The 26,377-nt window shown below is 42.3% G+C and overlaps 1 protein-coding gene across 2 annotated transcripts; it reads right to left on the bottom strand.

Moving 5' to 3' along the window:
• Nucleotides 1-4,362: 4,362 nt before the first annotated feature.
• LOC147906302 (Nucleotide/sugar transporter family protein) lies at nt 4,363-26,270 on the bottom strand. 2 transcript variants are annotated; one of them, XM_087377838.1, is made up of 13 exons: nt 25,432-26,270; nt 25,164-25,333; nt 24,938-25,023; nt 21,167-21,216; nt 20,969-21,036; nt 20,644-20,768; nt 20,174-20,186; nt 19,856-20,040; nt 19,569-19,655; nt 5,643-5,737; nt 5,313-5,455; nt 5,133-5,197; nt 4,363-4,808 (listed from the first exon to the last, which is right to left on the bottom strand). In XM_087377838.1, the coding sequence occupies exons 1-11, from the start codon at nt 26,103-26,105 to the stop codon at nt 5,338-5,340; spliced, it is 1,671 nt and encodes a 556-aa protein (XP_087233964.1). In that variant the 5' UTR covers nt 26,106-26,270; the 3' UTR covers nt 4,363-4,808; nt 5,133-5,197; nt 5,313-5,337. The 2 variants fall into 2 exon arrangements, with proteins under 2 accessions (XP_087233964.1, XP_087233960.1); XM_087377834.1 differs by having other exon boundaries at nt 4,368-4,796.
• Between the last annotated feature and the right edge of the window lie 107 nt (nt 26,271-26,377).

Raw genomic sequence — 26,377 nt, 5'->3', positions numbered from 1 at the left:
GGAGAGAGAGAGAGAGAGAGAGAGAGGCGAAGGTGTACCTTTCATCTCTTCTTTGAGATAGTGGCCATTTAGTAACCTGGCTTGCAGATGGCCGATATTGCTTTTTGGAGATGGTTCCTATCCTGCAAAATCAAGTCTCGATGGTGATGGGGGGATGAAGTGCATTTGAAAACCCTAGGAGGGAGGAGGGGTGGCATTGTTGTGCCGAAGTGTGATCAAAATTAGGGGGAGAAGCATGTTCAAATGTGCCTGTAAATGAGGAGTGGGATTAAAGGCAGTCTTGTTGTGCTGGATGTTTTTGCAAACTCCGGTCCCAAGAATGCACATATTGAATCTCCAAATGTGCTTCCACCAATGTGCTTTTATGGCACTTAAATCTTGACCACTTTATGTGAAAATTGAAAAAGTGAAAGAAAATAAAACTTAAAAAACAAAAGAAAAAGTGTATTGCTTTACATTGCATACACCATATGACCATCCACAAAGGGGCACAAGCACCCTATTGATCCTCAGTTTTGAATGAAGTCATTAAGGAATTATATATGACCACTAGCTAGCACAAGCAACCAATAATGGTAACTATCATTGTGGACTTAAAATTTTTACTTTAAAATTTTCATGGTCCATCATGTAGTAGACCTTATAGTATTATCATGTACCAACCTGTGAGTAAAGGTAGTAGCTTACTCGTAGCTTGTAGAGTTAGTAGTAGCTTGTAGAGTTGGTACTCGGGTATCAATGCCTTCAATATCATCCACGATCTTATAAAAACAATACATAAGCGATAATACCCCATCCTTAGAATGCATATGGTTACGACCACAACTCTTTATGGCTTTGCTCAATCATCAAGAGAAAAATGTAATAAGTGATTGTAGTTTAAAGAGAATGCATCACCCATGCATGATTCTGGTCTCATCTGTATGGTTACAAGTCTTTTAAGAAACGACTCTCCTCATAGGCAAAAGTCTAAGTTTATGGACCATTCATACCTAGTGTCTAGCTTTGGGCCCCACATCTTTGCTAAAGTAAAACAATAAAGCAATAGTCAAAGTAGGTCCATGAAGCAAGCATTGCCTATTCATAGTCTCATGTATTTGGGGATGCATAATTCCCCTTGTATTTGAGTAGTGGCCACATTCTTCAATGCCATGCACTATTATGTGGGAAAGAAAGGATATGAATAAGTCCATAAACAATAGAAGTATACCATACGCATGTCCTTAGCAACTTGATCCTACCAACAATAAGCATTTTATAGGAGTAATGAACAAGTAATTAAAAAAAAAAAAAGATCGTACGTAGGCTGCCCTCACCTTAGTTACTATCCAATTTAACATCGCCACTCATTTGGGTGACTTTCCAAGAAAAAAACCATATTCCCATTATACACATGTTTGCGTCACCACCACTAGTTGAGGTGAGACTTCTCCAAGAAGAGATTGGTCGAATAGTGGCAAGTTAAGATAATTCCGAACAAAGGCATGAGCCTTTGGTAACAAGAAAAAATAATGTCGGCACTTTCTTAATGCCAAGCAGGTACGTCCCCCTTGACATTGAAAAATGGGAAATTCCTATTAATTAGTTGTGGAGAAAAGAAGAGGGGTGAAAGGGAAGAGGGTAGGGCCATGATTGAACTAAGGGATAAAGGGGGAGGGGAGGAGTTTCAATTGAAGAATAATGGAGCATAGGGGGCATTAAAGAAGGAGCTAAGTGAGATTGGGGAGGGGTAGAGGAACCGCTTATGAAAGGGGCATTAAAGAGAAAGGGACATGCAAAAGGGGGAAGGGGAGGAGGGCCATTTACAATATTATAGTTATCTTTAGAGTAGTTATACTACTCTATAGCTTAGTGGTAGAGCTCAAGTGTGTGGAACACAAGATTATGGGTTCAAATTCCTTCTTGAATTTCAATATAATGTGTACCCCTCTTAGACATAGGCTTAAAAGATTAACCTACACACAAAATTAAAAAATCCATGCACAAACATAGGTTAATTAGCCTCCATGGGCCAAAACAAATACAAAACAAATAGGAATAAAATAAAATTGAGCGAGTATGTGCCCATGAAAGAACATAAATAATTGCAATCACCGTCATTAATAGTCGTCATTGCCACAAATCAAGGGCATATTTCAACCACTTCTACCCGTTCTAAAGGATGGTCATTCATCCTTAACTTTAATCAACACAATGAAATGCTTACAACTCATGCAACATATTTTACCATATGTGTACCAAGATCATAATCATAGAGCTTTATCACATCCACAAGGACACACATGCATGTACCTTATCCGTTATCCAAAAAAAGATAATATAGACATATTTGTACTACAACTTCGCACATACCAATGTCTATTATTCTAGAAGGGATCATGTGAGCTCCTGTCATGCATAAATGGCACATGTTTCATCAGTCACATGCAAAGAGCATTATGTTCTCCCGAGAAACAAGTTTATATTGCATCCAATGTGCAATATGATGATGTTACGACTCAACACTCTAACCACAAGTCTTACCATTACAACTTTGGCAAAGTACCCTATACTATGTAACAATCAATACATGCGTGCACTTGCGCATGCGTGCATGATTTTTCCTAATTTAACAAGGATATGCATGATTGCATGATAACGTGTTTAATGAATTAATTTATGGACTTATCATTTTAAAACATGATGATTTGCACATACACCAAATTCAAATGCTTTCATATCATTTACACATGAGCTAAGAACCACGGATGCATTAAGAAAAGGACACTCTATCATCATTTTAGATTTATCCAAGATTACAAAACATGAAAATCAATATTTAGCCACTTTAGGTCACAATATGGAGTCTTTGTAATTTTGTCAAATCTTAGAACACGGATGAACGGTTGGAGAGTGTCAAATAAGCATTTAGGGGACTAAATGTAGTGAATTGGCAATTTTGAAAGTGTGTAATTTGAGGAAGAGAGATTGTGTTGTAATTCATTTGAGGATTTTTAATGTGCATTTTTAAATGGTGGTGGATGATGAGAGATAGGTGTAGGTGGACACTTGTTAATCATGGAGGAGTCTATCAGCTCTTATAGAGGTGTGCACGGGTAGACATGGAGAGTCAAAATAGCTAGAAGTCAACAAATTTTTCAATCAGCTATTCGATTCAACTTGAAAAGTAGCAAATTGTTTGCAAAGACTGGTGTGAAATGTCCTTTGAAAGATGGTGCCTTGGATAGTTTGTTTACTAAAACAAACAAAGTGCAAGCCCATTTGGAATTATACCTTAATACTCTACTTCTTATGTTCTTAGGTTAATCCCTTTGGATGTGACATTGTATGAAATAGGCTTTGTACTTTCGTTGGTATCACATGAATAAAGAGACTTAATCTCTCGAGTGCGCTGCAAGTCCATGTAATAAATGCTTTTGTTGATGTTTTGTAGGTGTAGCATATTGAAAAATAAAGCCGACTTGCAAGAACTTGAGGCATGATCTTTTTGAAGCGTCATTAAAGGCTTGTGTGTTATGGGAGCCATTTCACCTCATGGCACATTAAAGATCCTCAAACAATCTCTCTTCCTCAAAATTCACACTTCAAAAATTGCCAATTCACCACAATGGTCCCCTAAATGCTTGTTTGACACTCTCCATCCCTTCATTCGTATTCTAAAATTTGACACAATTAAATGGAGTTCGACACTTGATTAGCATTACAAAGACACCCTAGGGGCATATTGAAAAAAAAGGTTGACTTCCAGGATCTCAAGACATGAGGTTCTTTTTGAAGCATCATTAAAGGCTTGTGCATCGTGGGCTAATATTTTGAAAAGCCATTTCACTTCATGGTAGGTATTTCTACATCAAGCGCCATGATATATGCAATGGCCATTTGAAAGTCCTTCAAAATTGCATGTGCTAAGGACTGTGAGAACATACTCAACTATGAATCAGTTTCGAACATCAATATGAAAATGTCCCAAGATTTTGATTGTTGGGGGGATGATCTATACCTATGGATGTTTGCATTTTCAAGTTCTTTTGTAAAAGTTAAAGACTTTTGACTGTTCATTCTTTGATTTTGTGTACTTCCTATGCACAGCCCCAACATGCCACGTTCTGCAGCTATAAACTTTAGAACATAACGATGCTTCAATAAACTCACCCACTAATCATAATTCCTATTGAAATTATCATCAAAGCCCATATCCAATCGTATGCATACTTCATCGCTGGTTCCTCTTCTGCCAGTGCACTGCAGTATTAAAATTAAACTTATGGCTTTACATCCGTTCTATTAACAAAGTGTTCACTGTTCCAGTCCATTAAGAAGATCTAATACACTCCACAACATAGGCCATATAATGAGCGCAAGAAAGATAGACTCAATTGGTAATCAGAAGACTCTAAAAAGTTTTCTGGCACCAACATAGAAGAACAATATTCAAAATTTGCAAGAGAAAATAATCTCCTGGAACTACACAAGCAATCGTGATATGAAACCGATAAAGAATAAAAGTTTGACTGAATTTCTCGTTGATTTTTGTTTCCCCGACCTTTCCACAAAAATGCCACATTTTTTCTGGCCGCACTAAAAAATGTCTACATACAAAAATCAATCAAGCTTTTGTGATTTTTTCTCTCTATTCAAGCCAATCATAATAATATGCAATTTCTGCCCACAACTGCAATAACTGGAATATCTGGCATTGACTGGCATGAGAGGCCAGTTGAATATTGGCTGCATGTGCCCTAAGCTTGAGAGGGACTTTACATTCCCATGGAGCTGGAATCAGAATACAGATACAACTGCAAGACAGTCTACAATCAATATTAAATTCCAAATTGGGCAAAATAATGGTTATTTTCATCAACAAGTGAATATATCTATGTGACTTGATAAAGGCAGGCATTCTTCAGGTAATACACGTAACAGACCTGTACATCAAAACAAAATACTATTATGATACTCTAATAAAGACACAGAATGCCAGTCGCACATAGCACAGATTCATCCTAATAGTCTGCATGCCTAGAAAGAGCACTGTCTTTACATCTTTATCCTTAAAAGCATTTGAGAACTGCACACCAATATAATTATATTTGGTGGACTAGAAGAACCAAAAGCTGGGGTTTGACGCTTACCAAGTTGTAAAAGGACATCAAAAGAAACTTTTAAAACAGCAAGCCAGCTCCTTTGGGAAGCAATGCTGGAAAAATAAATGAAGGATTCCAGTAGAAATTCTTAGAAATTTGTCTGAATCGAAAACTCTTTTAAAGCCTCTACACAATCTTATATTTCAAGGAGGTGGACTAAGACAGTACCTCAATCCTTCAAGGACTCCCTTGATTAAAAAGAATGCATTTCTTCACCATCCTTGCTTTTGTCAGTCAAAGGTACATAGCGGACAGGAATTTTTTCACCCTCAACTTCGTGCATATGTTTGCTGTCCCTCAACTTTCGATACCTGTTAGCACAAAATAGAACACAACAAGAATGACAATCTCAGGACTTTATTCTTGCTTCATCGAAGCTCATAAACTCCAGCTAACGAGCAATGATTTGATAAGATCTTTGAAACACCAAAACGACTGCACAATCACGACACATACAGAGAAGATTAAAGAGAATAAGGAGTTATCGATCCATCTTACTTGAACCAATTGAACCAACTAACACCGATCATAATGACAACAAGTCCCACTGCCTTCACAGTTGTAAATTGGTCGCCAAGGAAAATGACTGCCACCTGATTTATAAAACACTCTATGAGCACAAACTTGTGACCATCACAAAAACTTTCATTTAAGTCAATCAACATAGAACAGCACCAGAAGCTCAGAAAATTTTCGTAAAACAGGTTAGAGATCCACACTTCTTTGCTAAATCACTACACAAAATGAAGATATGCTCTATGATCTTTTGGGCTCAGCAGATGGAATACAGCCAACTGCTGCCGATGATGGTTTTGATAGCACAAGGAGAGAAGACAAGTTAAATAGTATTCAATTCGAGCTTGAACTTAGCTCAGAACAATCTTGTACTACACGACCCAAATGAAATTCAGAAAACCAAGCACACCAATGACCACAATGATACATGATTCCCCCAAAAAAATCATGATGACGCAACTAACACAGATATGGAAACACATTATGTAAGGGCAGACAAATTGATAAAGAAATGCCAACAACTTGTGCCTCATCCATGGAGATTGACAAGTGGTCCCGTAGGACCGACCAATGGCGTAATGCTGCCAGTTGAGTCTAAGCATCGTGGAATCTAAGAGGGGCTTCTCTCAGTTGGAGTCTCTCCCCACTCGTCAGGCTCTCTCGACCACGTGCTCTGCAACCCCCAAGGTGGTAGCCACAAAAGTGACCGTGTCATCTATCAGTGTCGCTTCAGAGCGAGGGACCCCACAAACTCTGATGTTGAGGACCTTACTGGCCCTCTGCTGCTCCATGAGAGTGGCTGAGACAATTGCCTTTGCAGGCTCTCGTTTGGCCACATCCACCCATCTAGATGTCTCCTCGATTACAAATTGCATGCTAGCAATCTGTGCCTCCACCATTGTAGTACTCCCTGAGGCGGTATGTAAGGCAGTAACCTTTTTCTAACGCTGTGAATATCCTATCTGAGCCCCTGAATGAGCCCAGCCTGCTCCAGAATGACCCCAATCTGCTCCTACATGAACCTCATCCTGAGTGAAGCGGGCCTGCTCCTGTGCGAAATGGGTCAGCTACACCTCACAGGCTTGAATATTGTGCACCTCGATGAGGAGAGACTCCCAAGCATCCGGTGGATCGGCTCATGGAAACTCGGGTCCTCGAGGGATCTAAAACTGAAAGGGACGTGGTACAAATGTAGAACGGTGAGGCTGAGCAGTCGATGGTGACTGAATAAGCTGGGTGAGGTACAATGATGACTAAGGTAGAGGCGAGGTGATACCAGTCTAAGGCGGAACTTGGAAGAGGTGGCTGGCTGAGAGGGAGGGGTGAGAAAAAGAACGAGTAGAGTGGGCCTGTGTATGTCATCTCTGAAGATGATGATGACGTGAATGACAAATCTGGTGCTAAATTTGTGGTCGCAGGAGAGGAGGTCGATATCGAGCCCCCTGTGGAGGATATAGCTGAGGTGGAGGCTGTTGTGGTGGAGTTCTTATGCAAAGCAGTGCTATCCACTCTAAGTCCGGCACCTGTTTACATCCTTGAGCTTCAGCTGCTTCTGGTGATTCTTCTCTTCCTTCTTGTGTTTTTCAATTTCATTGTCCTTATCTTTGTCTCCCTTTCCCAAGCTGAATTTGCTGATAAATTGACTGTTTTTGAAGGGAGCCCCCTAAGCTGGGAAGCCGCTCATAACGGACATCCTATTGAACAGCCCCCCCTTACTACTACTCAATTCAATTCAGCTGAAAGGAGGGGGGGGGGGGGGGGTTTGCAGACTTGGGCAAAAGGAGGAGGAGAGGAGGGGCTGCCCAAGGTGGAGACGCGCCTGGGGGGGGGGAGGGGGGGGGGGGGTGAACCAATAAATTGGAAAGTAATTTTTCTGGGGGATTCAATCCAAATGCCATATGCTACCTGGTTTGTTCTAAGAGCTCATGCTTTATGATTTATTTGGATTGCCAAAAATGCTTTTTCAGTTTAAAGATGAGTCTGTCAATGCTATTGATAATTTTCTCAATGGTTCAGCAGAAATATCTCCCTTTTTGAGAAATGAGTAATTCATATTGCTGTCTACTAATATGCCTGTACATTGCTAAGTTGCTCGTTGACCAGGATATTTTCAACTTCAATGATGCTCTGGCACATCTGCAGGAAGAATTGGATGAACATCACACGACCTTCAATAGTTGCAAAGCATTTATGCAGGGATTACAGAACCAAGCCATCCCCCCTCTTTACCCGTCAAGGAAGAAACTCAATGAAGACTTCTTTTTCTTGGTGATTTTGAGTTTCCTGGCATATGTCATACATAGATATGCTACAGGGCTGTTTTGGATGTTACCAGATCACTTTTTTTTAGACCCTCCTGGCTTTTATGGAGCAGCATTATATAAATCTTTTTTGTTAATATAAATACAAATTTCTCTGCCTTTTTAAAAAAAAAGGCCGGAAGAGTTCTACATCTATCAAGGAGCTACACTGACTCTATAGGAAATTGTGTGCTCGCTCAACTTCACAACTCCCTGAGCTACTGCAATTCGCCTTACCAAGGACTCTCACAGTAAGACTTCTAGCACATCGCTCCAATCCTCTTCTTCTTGGCTCTAGAAGACAACTTACACGACTATGTTACGCTGCTAAGCTTTGTCTCTCTAAACTCTAGCCAACTTAAGCCAACCCCGACTATCACACATCTGCCACTATTTATAAAAAGCAAGCTCCCCTCGCTGCCAACCTACGATTTGGGGATCGCTCTAGTCCCTGACTGGTGCCTGATTTTTCTTTGGCAATTAGGATGAGGGTGATTAGCTCTTGACTTAAGCAAAATAGTCATCCCCAAATCAATGCCTGATTCGTCTTTAAAATGTGTATAGGTTTATATGTTCTCCGGATCCAATACAAGGCTCCTACCTTCCGAAACAAAGTTCGGGAAACCTACATAGTTTGGCTTTTGTATGAAGACCAAAATATGGCTTCGTCATTTGGCATCGCTGAGAAGAGCAAGTGCCTCCTCATACTTCTGCTTTACTTTTTTCTTACTTCAGCTTCACTCTGAAGACTAAATATAATCTCACTTGCCTCGTTGACCTCCTCATCATGGGGCTCACATGTGAGGGAGCAATCTCTAATAGCTTCAAGGGGCTATAGCCATGAAGCGGCCAAGCTGCCCAATTGGCAATGCAAGGGCTAGGAGGAGCCGAAGGAAGGGGCTGCCCTTCAAGGGGATTTGAACAGGAAGAAGTGGTAGAGGGGACGAGCTAGTCCACAAACAGCCCAAGAAACAGTTTGTGGACGAGCTAGTCCACAAACAGCCCAAGAAACCCCTAACCAAGCTAGCCCAGAGTGCTTTGGGGTAGCCCTTGGGGGTTGGCTAGCTAGACAAAGGGCTGGCGAAAGAACTCAAACAGGGGGAGGATGGGGACACCAAAGAAGACAATGGTGAGAGGCGGATGAGCAGGAGTGGAAGGGGGAAGATATGCTGCTGGAGTGGAAGGGGGAAGATAGGCCAGCAGCAAGTGAAGGTCAAGGGCAACAGGAAGGCTAGCGGAAGAGGACAGGATGCACATGGACGAGGAAGAGAAGGGTAGCAGACAAGCTCGGAGGGGGAGCAAGAGCTAGCCGGGGGAGGAAGCAAGGTCAACATCTCTTGCAACATTATTTTCTACCAAAGCCTTGAATTCAAGAAATTAAATAGCAGCCATTTCTTGATGTTGTTAGGCCTCTCTTATTGCAATTTGCCAATGACATCCTAGAGCCGCTACTTGATTGCAATTAGATCTCTCGAGACCTCTGTGCATGTGTGTGTGTGGTGTCGAATATGCCACGTACACGGAGCAGGATGTCCTCTTGTTGCAAGTTGACATTGCCAAGGCTTTTGACACAATCCAATGGAATTTTAGTGCGCAGACCATGCAAGCCTTGGGTTTTGGTCAAAAAATGCAGCATATTGTCTATTGGCTCTATAGTGACAGCAAAGCTGCTTGCATACTGTTGGGGGATCTCTCTGAATCTTGGACCCTCCGTTGTTCAGTCCGCCAGGGCTGTCCTCTTAGTGATATTTTGTATGCAATAGCCACGCATCCCATGCTTCAATATATGGATCATTTGGTGGCGACTAACATGTTACATGGTTTGGAGATTCCTGAAGTCGCCCTACGATTGCTTAGGCATATGCAAATGATTCCTTTTTCATGCCACAGAATACTGAGAGAGACCTTTCCTCACTTATGCAAGCCCTCTCTTTGTATGGGCTGGCTGCTGGCCTTCATGTGAATGTTCAGAAATCTTGCTTGTTGCCTTTGCATTCTAAAGACTGACATTGTCTTTTATGGCCGGGGGAAATTGTCTGCGCACTTAGCTTACACATGGAAATTTTCTGGCGTCCAAACATGGAAGGAAAAGCTTACACATGCTTCCAATACAGCAGTTATGTTCGCCAAAGTTGCATGGGGGGCCGAATATTCTTAATATTCATGTGCATATTCTTGCTCATAAGGGGAAAATGATGCTACAATTCTTACATGGTGATCACCCTTGGGCTGCTATGATGCGCTTTTGCTTCTACAAATCACCACCCCTGCTTTTGGTTACTAGCAGCCTACTCAGTGGGACTTTCTTTTAGGTCATATTGAAGGTTTTCAACCAGCAAGGCCCCTAGGGTATGATCTTTTTTATTGGGTTCGTTATACTACTGGGCACTATGGACTCTATGGAAGGACCGTAACAATGATCCCTCCCTCACTAAATATCAGTTCTTCTGGGCATCCATATGGCAAATCATTTTATTATTGTCTTCATGCGTTGGATCTAGATAGTCTTGCCTTCTTGTCATAGAATGATATCTTCTGATGCTTGTAAGTAGTTGGCCCTTTCCATGGGTATGTTTTTGTAATATAATGACAAATGGATTTCACTTTTTTTTTAAAGTGAAAATGTCTTTGTGTGTGTGTGCGCGCGCGCGGGCGTAGTGTGTGTGCACGTGAAGAGAAGAGGAGCTATGCTGTTCAGCCTCGCCAGGGATCCCGCGTAGCCTCCCTTTCCGTTCGTACATCTGTGCGGTCGCCGTACGGTTTCCATACGTCAGTACGAACACCTACGTAAGGTTTGGTTGTCCTCCGCGCAGCTCCGTAAGCAGCCCCGTACCTTTTTGCATTGTCGTACTTTTCCTTGAAGACCCTTCCGTGCGTCCGTACAGCCTATCCGTATTTCCGTACAAACCAGTCTTTCCCGTGCCCTCCTTCCATAGAGTCCATAGTGCATCCCTATATGTGATTCTGAAGAAGGGGAGAATGCTATCTCTTTCATGGATCATGAGGGAACGCAGCCCATGCAGGCAGAGGCTTTGCCTCTCTTACATCTTGTTCTATACTTATACTTTACTGTATATACCTCTTTCATGCATCAAACACTTAAGTGCTTTACATACAATGTACAGAGCCTTTGCAATGTCTCAAAGTGGAGGCTTTTTTGGAATTATGTACATAAAATGCAGCCAGATATTGTTTGTTTGCAAGAGCATAATCAACACTCTAAGGTTGGTCATCATGATTATTTTGGCGGTTATGACATATACTATGCTGGTACCACTACCTACTCAGGTATATGCATAATGGTTAGACATGAGCTGGAGCCTCAGTTAGCCTTCAATGACAGCAGTGGCAGATGGATGGTCATACAATGTAATATCAATGGTGATATTCTTGAGTTTGCCTCAGTCTATGCCTCCCAGACCTCTGCCATGAGGGCTTCTTTACGGGATTCTTTAAGCAAATATCCATGGAGATCTAATGCATTCATCTGTGGAGATTTTAATAATTCCCCTCTGCCAAGAGATAATAACACTACTTCAAGATCTCATATGCTATCATTGGAAAGGCAGAAATGGGATAGCATGCTTCTTTCTGTGCAGGCTGAAGATTTACGGCTGCTTCTCCAAGGGTCAGTGCTTGGATATACTTTTCATCATAATGCACTTACTACATACTGGGCAAGGCTTGACAGATGGTATTTGTTTTACCCACAACAATATGCAGATTTTAGCCCTCATCTCCTCATAGATTTCTCATTGGGTTTGTCAGATCATACCCCATTATGGATGAATCTGCACCTTGGTATGCCACTGGATGATTTGCCACCCCTTTCCAGTAGATTGTTGCATGTTAATCAGGCTTATTTCCGACATCACTATTTCCAGCAAATGATCAGATTTGCAATTCATCCCTTGCCTTTGCATGCCCAGGAGGACATAGATTATGCTTGGGACAGCTTTGTCTCTCGTATACAGAATGTCATTAGGGAGTATGGAAACTAGCATATGACTAAATGGAGGAATGAGGTTAAATGGGCAAAAAGGACAGCACAACAATTGACTGAATTTTCACATTTAAGGCCTCTCTCTGAATCGGAAAATGATTCCCTTTCACATGCCCGGATTAAATTAACTGCTAATGATCAGAGGAAATTGCACAAATGGCAGATTAGAGCAAGAATGAAGCCCCTCATGGATAAGGGCTGCTCATCAAAAGCCTTTTTCCAGGGCCTGCATGCTACTAGAAAGAAAAACTCATGTCTAAGGGTAAGGAAGCTAGATGGCTCTTGGACGCACTCTTTCTCTGATCTCCAAGATGAATGCCAAAATTATTTCTAGAAATTGTTCTCTGCTCCTGGTTCCCCATCAAATCAAATGACTGATGCGAGGACTGAATTCCTCCAATATGTTTCTGAAATAGTGGAAATGGATGATGCTCTTACCTTGGAGAGACCTTTTACTGATACAAAACTTGATAATGCATTGTTCCACCTCAGCAAATACAAGTCCCCTGGCTGGGATGCCCTTGCGGTGGAATTTTATATTTCTTTTTGGGATGATTTGAAAGATGTCCTCTTGCAAATGATCAATGTCGCCTGGCAAGAAAATCAGTTACCACACTCTTGGAAGCATGGCATAGTCAAACTTGTACCCAAAAAACATCTGTGTGACCATATGTCATATTGGAGGCCTATTACTTTGATGCTTGTAGTTTACAAACTCATTGCCAAAATGATTGTGTATAGGCTTCACGGGATACTGAATGCCGGCCTTCATCCTCATCAGTATGGGTTTGTGCCGCGAAGACAAATCCATGACAATATCTCCAATGCATTGACTGCAATTGAATATGCTAAGTACTCGCATCAAGATGTGCTCGTATTGCAGGTAGATATTGCTAAGGCATTTGACACTGCTCAATGGGATTTATCTCTCAAATCATGACAAAGCTGGGCTTTGGTCCAAAGATAGCAAATGCAGTTTACTCTTCCAAAGACTTCAACATAAACTAGAATACTGGAAAATTTACACTTGGCCACTTCATGTCAGGCTCAGAAGAGTACAGTCCATTGTAATGTCCTATGTCTAGTTCTTTTTGCCTTTGTTGCATTGGTCCTCCAGAGACATTTCAGCCTTTATGTCTCAAGCTATGGAAATGTTATGGAGGACAAAAACTGCTGTGAAAGCATTGAGACTGATGAAGATGGAAATGGTGTGCTCTCCTAGGATGAATGGTGGACTTAATATCCTCAATATAAGATATCATGTACTTGCAAGAAAGGCGACTATGCTCCATACTTTTTTCCGCCAACAACAGCCATGGACTTGTATGATAGCATCCATGTGTGTCAACATGAGAACTTCTGCTTATGGTCATTGGACTACTGATCATTGGGAGGTTGTCATTGGGAGATTTGTAGGGAAGATACCTTGCTGTCCTTTCTCTACTGCTCTGATTCTTGACTGGAAACAAGTACTTTCTAAGGTCAAATGGGCTCTTGATAATTGCTCGGGAACAAACTCAATGAGGAAAGAAAGTATTCATTGGAGTGCCATCTTTGACATTCCACTCGCTTTACAGGAACCTGTTCGGGCATACAATCTCATGAAATTGGGAATTAGATACATACATGATGTGGTGGATAATCAGGGCTATGCTTTATCCTTTCCTCAGGCCACTGCTTCCTATGCATTGGGAATGCACCATAGGTCGATATGGAAGAAAATTGCTGATTTGTTACATCCTTTTCTACCTGTTCCCCCTGTGGCTGACACAGACAGGCTATTGGATTGGCAATTGCAACCCTCTGCTACATGCTCTCATCCTGTTCCTCTACCTGCCTTGACCTCCATCAAAGCCTACACGCTTCTTCAGCCTGCTCCATGGATTCAGCAATATGCTAATACTCTGTGGCATATCAGGAAGCCCCTCTCATGGTGGCGGACGAATCTTCAGATATTATGGAAGTGTAAAATGCCTTTGAAACAAAGACTTTTTCTTTGGAGATGCATGACAGGCACATTGTCAGTGGGAGTCACACTTGCCAAACGTCCCATTGTACCATCCACATGTTTAAGATGTTAGGCTCGTTCAGAGACTGTCCCTCATTTACTTTGGCACTGCCCGTGTTCTAGGAACCTCCTCGGGAGAATTTCATATCATCTTCGGCTCCGTTTCCCGAGTCACAGATTTGGGAAACATTTTTGGCTATTTGGCAGATTTATGAGGCCTTTGTCTCAATACTCACTATTTCTCTCTTGGGTGAGATATTGGGCTCTTTGGACAATCTGGAGTGCGCATAATTTGGCATACTTAGGTCGGCAGATTCACAAGTCATATGAATATTTCCGAGCCTCATTGTGGCAATCCTTATATGATGCCTGCCATGAGGGTGATATTCATGCTTCTTGCATAGAGCTTTTCTTTTTATGTTTCTGATCTTTAGGATACTCTCCATTTTTGGAGACTTCCCATCTTGTAAATTTATGAGCATATAAATACAGCACTGGATATTACTTAAAAAAAATGTGTGCGCGGGCGTACGTGTGTGCATGTTGAGTGTGAGTGTGGGTTTCAAGATGGCGCCGGATGATGACACTACTTCGTTGCTTCTTTCGTCCCCTTCTTCATCAGCACCTATGTCTACAAGCCTTACTACGAACCCACATGCTCCTAGAGACTCTATTAATTCGTCTAAGCCTGTCTCAAACCTCCCACTTCCTTCTGTTTCCATAAATTTGTCCTCTCCTGTTTCGCTTGACCCTCATGCTCCTTTTACTCTCCTGTCAATTGCATCAAATCCGACTATCTTTTTTGCAACATTCTCGCAAAAAGAAGAGGACCGATCAGTTTTTTGCTTCTACTCAACCTAATAAGACGCAAGATTTTGATATCGTGAGTTTTCCTTCATCGTCTCTGCAGCTAGATCTCCTATATCATCTCTGTGAGGAGTCCGTCTTCCAAACTCAGAATTCTAGTTTGTCTTTGTCCCTCCTAAATCTCTTCTGATGCAACAGCATGGTATCTGCCTCTATTTTATGGTGCAAATTATGACTACCTCTATGTTACGAGCTTGGTTGACAGCAACCATTGGAATAAATTGTTCGAATCGGAGTCCTAGTGTGTGTGGTCCTAGAGTCCTAGGAGTGTCCTACAGTTGTGTGTGTGAAGAGTCTTGAGGCCACTTGTGCCACCTCATGTGGTAGGTGTGATTCCTCACCTAGATTATAGGATCTAGATTCTCTTGTGTGTGACCTCATCTATGAGGTGTCAGTGTGGGAAGATAAGGCTTGCCAGCCTATAAATGAGGCCATGTACTTGCTATGATTACACAATCTATCAACATCAGTTCGTGCCTCAGCTCTTGTCTCTAACCTGTGATTGAGTGTCTCTCACCCTCTCCCCATTTTCAACAGTTGGTATCAGAGCCAGGTTGAAGCTCCTGCTTGATGGCATTCCTCTTCGATTGAGCAGCTCCATGTTGTTCATCGAGTTGATGTTGTTTGTTGCGCCATCAACCTCAAGAATACCGAAGTCGCGGCAGTAATCCTACCCACGCTGATACTACCTCTTTCCTACTAACTCCTCTACCCGCTACCTCTCTCTTCCGCTCGGCCACTCTTTCGCCATCTCCACGTTGCTGTCCAGATGGCCGCTTCAGTTCTGCCCATTGCTGCTGCCGCCTCTCAGCTCTCCTCCTTCCGCCCCTGATCTGCGCAATCTCTAGCAGCAGCATTCTGCCCCAATGACCTGCGACAGCTCCTGCAAAGGTGTCGAGATCCGTGTCTTGTAACAAGTGCGATGATTTGGCGGCGTCTTGCATCTACCGACGATTGACGACTTTGTGAGGGTCGTGGCCATCGACTCGCACGTCAACGCAGCTCTTCTGGTTTGCAGTTCACGCTTCCTCAATCTACATCGAAGACCATCCTATGTTGGTTCCGTGCTGATCTGTGTTGCCCACGCCTTAGCAAACAATTCCGCCTTTGCTCAGCTTGACTGCCCGGTCCATTTCCCTGCTGTGAACTCGGAGTTATGCTGCACGTACGTCACCTCTCTACGCAGCTTGTTTTATGAGGCGCATATATTTCTGGAAGAGAATGGCATCACGAGAATGGCTGATCGAACCTGGGCTTTCCATGAAGTATCTTGCTGCCCGGGAGTCGTCTTTCAGCTGCCACAACTCAATCACAGCTGCCCGTGTCAAAATCGCCGCCACATTTGGAGGGGATTCGGCCCGACCTTGAAGCCCATTTCTGAGCCCGAAGCCCTAAATTGCGCTTTTCAAGAATTTTGCCTCATTTTGGGTGAATTTGTTGGGGCTTTTATGGTCTGAAGCTTCCCTAGTATTGCTTGAACACTATGCTCTAGGAAATTTTGAAAAGCCCCAATTTTCTGCAAACCCTAATTTTGCAGCAACCCTAACCCAAAAATTTAGGGCTTTTCTATCCCGCGACTTCCTTTGGCATAATTGAAGCTTCTACTATGTAAAATTTGGGGCTTTTTTTGCAAAATTTGAGTAAACATTGTAAGGGATTTAGACACTGGCTGTAATAACAGCTAAGACCTTCCCAAACTCCTCGTTCATCGAGAAATTTTCAGGGAGCAATTTCCCAACTTGGCAGACGAAACTCCGGCTTCTTCTTATGCGAGAAGGCATATGGAATATCACCAATGGCAAGGAGCCAAAACCCCAAAGTGATGATGCTAGAATCAGTTGGTGGGAGAACCAAAATGATAAAGCAATGGCTATCATTGGCCTAGCTTTAGCTGACAACCTTATCCACCATGTGGATTTTGATAAGACTGCAAATGACATTTGGGAAAAATTAGAGAATTTGTTTGGAAATAAGATCAATAATTCCAAAGTCTTTCTCAAACAAAAACTCTTCAAGCTCAAGACGAAGGAAACTGAAACCCTCAATGAACACTTGAGCAATCTTGGGTCAATTCTCCAACAATTATCTGCCATCCGAGCCATTGTTGAAGATGATGATCAAGTTGATGTACTTCTCTCAAGTATTGAAGACATTTCCAAGTACAATGAGATCCTTGCTGTCCTAAGAGTCAGCCGCAATATGAGCTTTAAAGATATGGTAGCTCATCTCATTGATGAGGACCGTAGACTTACAGAGAAAGCAGAATCTTCCTTTGAATCTGGCAAAGCATTCTTTCTCAAGAATAAGCCCAAGAAGAAAGGAAAACCTCTTAAATGTAATTACTGTCAGAAGCTTGGCCATCCAGAGGATTGTTGCTTCAAGAAGATGGCAAAGGTACAAGCCAAAGAACATGCCAATCTGGTTGCGGAGCGAGGAACAAGCCTGCATTGTTGCTGTTTCTGGTCTATCCCTCCATGAGGTGATAGATGAAGAGTGGGCTTTCTAGAGTCATGTGTGTTAGGTACTCTACCTTGGGTAGTCCCCCTAAAATGATGTAATAATTTGTCATTTTGTGTGCCTTGTCCTATAAAAGGCTCCACTTATTTCCATGTACCCAGTTAGGAGACAGGGGGTTGTTATGTCTTTCCTTTATCAGGCCTGGCCAAGTTCCAGGATGTTGGTGTACTCCCTAGACCTATGAGTTGGTCATGCATCCATGCTCAGATTTGAGTCTCTGATCATGAGAGTGCTTGGTTCAACCTCTGAATTATGCTCAGCTGTTAGCCTCTGAGATTGCCTCTGAGATTGCCTGGGATGCACAGTCTGGATGATGTCATAGTTTCTCACCCTAGCTCCGAAGGGGGGTTTGTTGGAATCGGAGTCCTAGTGTGTGTGGTCCTAGAGTCCTAGGAGTGTCCTACAGTTGTGTGAGTGTGAAGAGTCTTGAGGCCACTTGTGCCACCTCATGTGGTAGGTGTGATTCCTCCCCTAGATTATAGGATCTAGATTCTCTTGTGTGTGACCTCATCTATGAGGTGTCAGTGTGGGAAGATAAGGCTTGCCCAGCCTATAAATGAGGCCATGTACTTGCTATGATTACACAATCTATCAACATCAGTTCGTGCCTCAGCTCGTCTCTAACCTGTGATTGAGTGTCTCTCACCCTCTCCCCATTTTCAACATAAATAAATTGGACCTTTTTTTCTCCCTTGGCAAGGGTTTTTATTATGCTCGTTGTATCAATTGTGGACATGGTCTATCAATTGGTCAGCATGGAAAGGGTACATGATGCTGGCTATTTTGCTTACATTATGCCTTGGGATCCCTTTTTCGAACCAGCTCAGAATTCCTACGTTATTGTCATGTCTAGGTCACTCTGAAGGCCTTGCTAGTACTCTCCTCCTGCATATTTGCAGCTCTTCTGAGGAGAGTACAGCATCTTCCAAAGTGGTATTTTTTAGTCTTTGGCATGGAATTTGCATTTTATGGCCTGTACCTTCATCTTTGGATATTGAATATGGTTTGGCACATCTATTTCGCATTTGCTTCCTTCCCAAATCCGTGCTAAAGAGTAGACAAGGACAAATTGGTCATTTTGCTCAGAGCTGCCCCTCAAACTCATGTCAATCTGCCAAGGTGAAGAGCTCTTTGTCTATCCCATGCGGGATACACTTATGCCTGAATCTTCTTTCAATGTTTCCACACCTTCTAGTTTATGCTTCTGATACCCAGGATCCCTCTTTAGTTCAGCGGTCTCCTCTAATTGGAGTTGAGTCTCAGCTAGCCTGTCTGATTACTGAGTCACAGTCTTTTGAGCTGCAGGTGGACATCTCTCTTTTGGATATAGTTGATGATGCTACCAAATGTGGATTTGAGAGAGCAAGATACTCAGGTAGTTTCTCATCACAAAAGCACTTATTCACTTGAGGATATGCATCCTATGCTGCAGCAAGTTTTTGACCCGGTAAAACAATGGTTCTGTCTTCCTGCTTATGTCAAACAGAATCACAAGGGTCAAAAGAAATTGCATTTTATTGATGGCACGACTGCTTCACTCAATGGTTTCTGGTACAACAAGGGATCGCATTGGAGGATATTGTCTTTATGTCGCACCTGGAGGCATGTAATTTCATATTTTCCTCCTTTTCCTTTTGGGTTCTTGTTCTCTCCACCTCCTGTCTCTTCTAGATAGGTGTTACTTTTGTACTTTTCTTTTTTGTACTTCATGGTGGGTTTTTACCTCGTTTTGAGGTTTCCCACGCAGCAATCTAAAGTGCCACAAAAAAAAATTGTGTTCAATCATTTCCTGCAGCCCAAACATTCCGTTCACCTACCGCCTCTTGCAATTAAGCGTGGAGCTGTTTTGCAGGAGTCTTTGAGAACATCATCAAAGTTCAGCAGGTTATACCTTAGCTGCCGTCCTCCAGACCTGCTTGAGCTCATGTATAGCGATGTTAAGCAAATTAAGAGCTGCTGATGTAGAACAGTGTGTTTATTACGTTAATCAAGGATATGTCATCATCAATTCCATTACTGTCTATAAACATGAACAGAAAGTTGAATCCAATTAAAAACTGATTGAACCTAGATGATTGGTAAAAAGGGCATCACGTTTACTAAGCAGCTGCACAAAGATGCATCTGAGATTCTCAGATGATGATGATGCACAATGTACGACACCCAATCCATTCCAAAACAACTCATCAGCTAAATATTGTCTGAAGTCTCACCACGATCGTGACCACCTCTTTGACAACCCCTGCAACTGTTAGTGTAACTGCACTTGTTTTCGAGATAAGAAAGTATTCTGCCAGGACCTGCAGTGTGCATTGAGGGCAAAATAACTTCAATTAAAAGCGAGTGCTTCAAACAAATAAAAAACGAAAACTGCCAATGTCTTGACTCACTTAACCTACAGATTTAACCAAGTTAATCGGACTCCTAAATTTTGAGCCATCATAGGGACGAGTACAGATTCATACACATCTAAAAAGACAGTTGTGGAAAAGAGAGGTACCATGAAGAAAGCCAAAGTTCCACCAAGGAGCAACAACAAGGAGCTTACAACCGCATCATGATATGTATCAAAAAAAGGGTGCTCAGCAAGCTTGTGTAGAGGTTCGGAAGCAAGAGAGAAACCAGCAGTACAGATTGCCATAACAGGAGCAAGATGACTCATAACAGCCAAAGGATTGTCCAAACCTGCAAAAAACATCAAAAGAAATCCAGTCCTCAATTAGTTCATGTGAACAGCCTTATCACAGCCGTAATATTATTATTGGGACAAGTTATAGCCACATCGCAGAAACCAAATGTAAACTGATGTATGGCTTACCAAACTCCCTTTTCTGTCACCATCCCCAAGAACCTCCAATTTTATAGATCACACGAAGCCTCGAAATGAACATATTAGTAAAAATTAAACGCCTGTTGACATTATACTTATAAAAGCATCCTGAAGCACCTCAGCATTAACTGCCAAAAAATCATAGATAAAGAAAAATGGCATCGTCCTTCATGCTGCTTGTTTGGTTTTTGGACAATATGAAGTTTGAACCTCTCAGCTATTTTGGAAAGAAATGAGTTGTGTATTTCTTCTCTCACCCAGATGACAACAGCTGAACTAATTAATTTACATACAAGTTTCTGCATGTAGACAAAAGAAATTAAACAGGCTCCCCAAAAAACAGCTCTGGAGGTATACTGAGAAGAGAAGATTCTAGTTGTAATCATGAGCGAGGACAAAGAGACTTGAAAGGGACACAAAAGACAGCTATGAAAGTACAGAAAATTCTAGTGTGCAACCTGCAATAAGATTTGTGTCACAGTCCACCGAAACCCTGACATGACTGCAGCAAGTATGACAAGTATAAAACCAAACAGCTCGAACTTTCTTTCCTCTGCCTTTAGATGTGATAGAGATCCTAATCCTGTATGCAAAAACAATAATTTAATGTAGATCCATCCTGGTTCCTTGTCCTCTGCACATGAAATATCATCACACAGAAATGTATAATATACCGACAATAGCAAACCCCACTGCAAGGACCATTGCTGGATTTTGAAAATCTAACCTAAGAAGTACACTTGAATGCAATGGAATAGGTTGAATCAAAATTTACCCCATTACCAGTCAGCAAGACCCCACTTGAAATAATAACAATAATGCCAAACAATTTTAAGCTGGGAGTCTCCAACCTGCCCAACAAAAGCCAAAGCCACAGACCACATACATAACACAGCAGATGAATCTGCAGCTTCACAAGACTATACTTGGAATCATTGGCAAAGAAGAGATTCTTATTACAACAGCATGAAAACGACTCACTTGAAGGCAAATGCGAACAATAGGAGAAAGACAGGAGCAGCAGATTTGCCCTGCAAAGAAACAGCAGATCATCAATTTTACACAATGACTGGAAAAATCGCCTAGCGGTACAACATGTTAGAAATCACCCAACCGAGGGTATGCACAGCAGAAGACTGATAGAATAGCCCAAGAGCTCACACAGTTGGTGTGGGGTGTGGAATCACAAACTTTTTAAACTTATGTGCATAGGATACATGTGCAGACTCATCAATAGACAATGAATCAGCCAGATAGAGAAAACACCCAAATAATATATTTCCGTCCAAAGCTATGGACACAATACAAAAGAGATAGATCCAGAGTCCCACCAATGGTGTGGTCCTCTGATCTTACCACAAGGTACTCCTCCTATCTGACGGCTATCTCTAGACTCGAGCCGCGTGCTCCACCATGAGCGTCTGTAGACTTTCCGTCCAGAATGATCTTCTCAACCTTGCTGCCCTGTGTGTCAGCCTAGGTAGGCAGCCCTCTGTGAGCTAAGTCTGCAGCTCCTCAGCCCAGTTCACCTCCTGGTCATAGACCCAACTGGTGCTGCTCTGCTGCTGCTTCCTACTCCCTGAAGTGCTGCTCCAGAGGATGTGAAATGAGGCCACAAGGCCTGCCTTTTATAGGCCCAAGGGCTTGGCAAAAAACCGACCAGCAGCATCATTCTGGCCGACCCAAACAGGCCAACCAGTCTGCTGGAAAACCGCTCTTAAAGGGCTCTCATTACGAGGGCCCTTGGTCCACAACGCTAGAGCTATGGCCCTCCTCTCAAGGCAAGGGCTCATCCCTATATTAAGCTAGGTCCCTGCCTACTAGCAGCCTCCTTTGCTGCTCCATCATGCCTCCATGTGGCCGACCTGGTATGCTGGTCTGCCCTGCCCTGCCAGACAGCCCGCCACGCAGGCGCCTCCAGTCTGCCCTTGCCGCCACGTGTGCGCCTCTTTTACAGGGCCATGACCTGCCCTTTGCCGGCGCCTTTTGGCTTGCCATGATGCTCCTCTGTCAGCCTGCTGTGTGCTGCCCACATGGCAGCCTGTTTGCTGCCCATGTGGCAGCCCCTTTTGCTGTCCTAACCTTGTGAGATGCTGCCCATGTGGCAGCCCCCTCTCTGTGTTCTTTCCTCTGGGCATGTCCTGCCCTAGGTCTCCCTCCCCCACGCTCTCATCATATGGGGGCTTACAGATGGGGAGGTGACCTTTCCAACACAACATTGTGGACAGATCCAGGAAATGCTCAGACTTAATGAGCAGCTTTTGCCCTCACAAACCACCCTTCATGCAATGCATACATCCCCAGGGACTCCTTTGGCGCCAAGCTATTGATCAACAAACATGGCGCATGATTCTCCTACAGAGCAAAAACCGTCGTGCAGTTATTCTCAACCCTGTAGCATGTATGGCTGTGACTGGAAGAGATGGCTGATTGTACTAACTAGCTACAATCTCTAGTTTTACTTCTGTTCGTTGACAATAATTTGAATCCAAATAGATAGGAAAAAAAAGTGGTTCTTATTTTAAAAATCAGAATAGATAAAGTGCCCAAGTTTATTCACGAACATCATAAGCTTTGGCTTGCATACCTTGGCTACACGCTATGGTATTTCTGCTTACATGATCAGCTACCAAAGGTAGCCCGATGCTTGAATGAACAAAGATAATACATCAGTGTTTGTCCCTTAAATTATAACTTGTCAGCTTATCCATGCACCTTAGGGCCAGCGAACCGTGGTGCAATCAGTACACAAGCAACACACTCTATGAAAGAATAAACAGATGGATCAAGAATCTGACCATTGGAATCTTTTGGAATGAACAAGCAAAGCAGTACGACTCCCATTTGAAGAGAATATCACACCTTTACAGGCAGGAACTAGAAATAGCTAAATTGTACCCAACTATTGTGCACAGATGAGACAAAAACCTTACCAAAGATAGCTAAAAAAAGCAACAAAGGATCCATCACCAATCAATCTTCTACAAATAACTTTTATCAATCAAAGCAGACTAAGGTGCAGGTCAAGGTCATTAGAGAAAAATATAATCTTTGTTTTTTTTAAGATAAAAAATAATCTTTGTTTTAGTGCATACAACTGGAAACATGGCTGTATATGCCATCTTTCTGCACTATCTCCAGCTTTAACCTTCAAAGTACACCATCTTGCCGACCTTCTTTAGTCTTGCCCTTTTTAAACGCGTTGGCTCTTCATTACATCTTTGCTTACCTGAAGTTTGCCCCTTAAGATGTTGTCTATCCTTTAAGACCTTTTGTTTGCTTGAATGGCCTGACGCTTCTCTATGAGATGCCCTCCCACCCTAAATGCTTTTTGCTTTTTGCCACTAAACCTAGATGATGTGCATGGTCTTGCGAAAGAATCCACTATGCATCTCAATGTCTCATCAAGATTCTCTTTTATTTTTTCTTCTAAGCCTACAATCTTGAGACTGGCAACTCTTTCTTTGTTTACGTTCCTCCTCCATTCCAGTTTGGCCAGATATTCAAGTCAGCTCCTCCTCTAGGGTCTTGCAGCTTATTGTCTACATCTTGGCCTCTTCTGCTGTCTGGTTCCTTAATTTCTGTTCAAATTCTCCACTTTTGTGTACCCCATATTTACTTTTTCCCTCTAATGCATCCAATGCATTTGAAATCTCCTCTAAATTCAATGTTGTACCCTCTTAATTCTATGTTTTCTTCCTAGATTCATGATGGTGTTTCTCAAATGATAAATTTCTTCCCTGCAAAATTTGCGAGTCTCTGGAATATACACATTGATGTGCCTGAGAAAGGTGCTGCTATGGCCTACTGTTTACTATTTGCTTATTTGCTTTCTGTCTTCAAAATATATTTATATGCTTTCTTTCCCTGCAGATCTCTGTACATACATGTACATGTAAAGAAGAAAAAGTAGTAGAGAAAGAGTGTGACAGAAACGGGCACAAACAGAGAGAGCCCTTGCAGAAGAGGTCATGAAACAAAGCTAAAATTGGAAAAAAAACTGCTTAGATGTCCTCATGAGCACCGTGTCTTCAATGATTTGAACATACAAAAGTCAAAATCCCAAAGATGTAGAGAGTATTACGTAGAACACAGCAGATGATTTCAAAAGTCAAAAGTTTTTTTTTTTTAAGTTTGCAAAGAATATAGCACAAGTACTGTCCAGAGAAATACCAATGCTTTTTTAGAATAATGAATCCCTAGCCAAAAATACACACCTCTGGCATCTAAACTTTTGTGCACTGTTGCTGTTTCAACTCAAAGGCTTAATTTTCCGATTCAGCCAGTAAAGACCAAATGTATCTACACTTAGAACTTTGCATCTAGCATTTTTATCGGTATAACAAAAAAGCTTATAAAACAAGCTTTCCTATTCGTAATAATCAAACGTTCAACCTGAGCCCAGTGTGCTCTACTCTTCTACACTCCGAAAGCAATTGAAAAACCTGGACTTGTACAACTCACACTGACTCATTAAAATCCAACATAAATATACTCAGATATTGGCCTCTCTTTCAATAGGTTTCTCCGACGCTCATGGACAGTTGGTTGAAGAAAATAACTCAAACACCTCGCAGCTGCGATAAACCTTGGTTTATAGGGAGAGGATTCCAGGGGAGGGAATAAACATAGAGATTGTCTACATTCCTACGCACAAGCATACCTAAGTAAATGTGAAGGTGACGTCCAATGTGAAAAGATGTGTACACATGCACTCTTTGTTGCCCTTGCAAGCAATTGCTAACGACTCACCATTGTCTCGAACGAGATTGAGATGAACACCAACGAAGCGTTGGTCAAGTCAATGTCCAATGCTGTTGCGATTGCAGTTGGAACCACTGTAAGAGCGCAAGATTTTGATCAAAACATCGATCATGTGTGGAAGCAGATATCATTGACAGTCAAAAGAACTTCATTCATCCTTCGTCCCACTCCCTTTGCTCTTGGACTGGGGCAACACGATTAATGAAATCATTACCTCTGATAAAATAATCTTTCCAGGAGATCTGGGTTGTTGGCCGCAGTGATGGACAGCAAAACCGCAATATAAGTGATGACACAACCGCTTGCAAAGCAAAATGGATTGTGTTCATCAATAAAGGAGCTGGAAAGTCCCACAACTTTGCTCCTAAAAGTTTTTTGTTGTATCTGATATGATAAAGTGTAGATTTAATTTAAGCACGGTGTTAGAAAGACGTGGAAGAGCGATTTTGGAAAGACTGCCTAAAATGGGAACACGTACTCACATGGTGAGACCGGTACTGAAAAGGTACCATATCAAAATAAGAGTTATAGTCCTGAGTAAGGTAGTGAAGAGCGGTCCTGTAGGAATAACGTCGTGCTCCTGCCGTTCTACCAAGTCTTGAAGCGACATCTCGCTAGATCCGCAGCTCTCTCTGTCGTCTAGCGAAGAGCTCCTGCCTATGTGCTCTCTAAGATGCAATTCTGCGCTAGTTTTCATACTCGCCTTTCCAAATATTCTTTCCTGTTTACTTAGATTGGATCGCTCTTGAGCTGTGGATCCAAATCCGAAGTCCCTCTCAAACTCATCATCAGACACTAACACTCCACCCGAAACAGGAAACTCCCAATTCAGCCCTGAAGGTTCTGATGCCGTCGTAGGTGCGAGAAACTTCTTGCGAATCTGATCGGGCGAGAGAAGCTTGGGAAGAATTGTCAGATTGACGCCTCTCCTGTCGTTGAGGTTACTTCCCTCTCTATCCTCAGATATAAAACTGTTGCCGGACTCTGCCTGCTGCACCGGATGTGCGAATTGCGACTGAAAATCGACGGTAGATTCTTCAGCGACCTGGATACTTTGAGGGGGAGGCAAAGAGATGCCGTTGGAACGCCAACGAGAGAAAGAAAGCTCCCCATCCAAGAAAGGATACTCGTCGGAAGGATCGTCGACACTGGTCATGGCCGACGATAACTTGAGGAAAGAGGTGATATCAATGAAGCTCTTCAATTGCGATCTTGAATCTGTTACTTAACAGTGCTCAGCTGCTTTGTTTGACCACAAGTTCACAACATTGAATGCCCTATAATAATCTCTTTTTAAATGCCTTGAACCCATAACAATTGTGAAACGCGACTCTTGCATGCCTTTAAAAAATCCCCATTTCTATGTGGAATCTCAACCTTTGTTCCCAACTATGTCATCATAAGCTCATTGGTCCACATACTGCTTCA

The sequence above is a fragment of the Dipteris shenzhenensis genome, chromosome 1 (genome assembly GCF_047967505.1).
Source record: "Dipteris shenzhenensis isolate YYH24624 ecotype China chromosome 1, Dip_SZ_1.0, whole genome shotgun sequence".
Taxonomy (NCBI): Eukaryota; Viridiplantae; Streptophyta; class Polypodiopsida; order Gleicheniales; family Dipteridaceae; genus Dipteris; species Dipteris shenzhenensis.
This window is presented reverse-complemented; position numbering and strand designations above follow the sequence as displayed.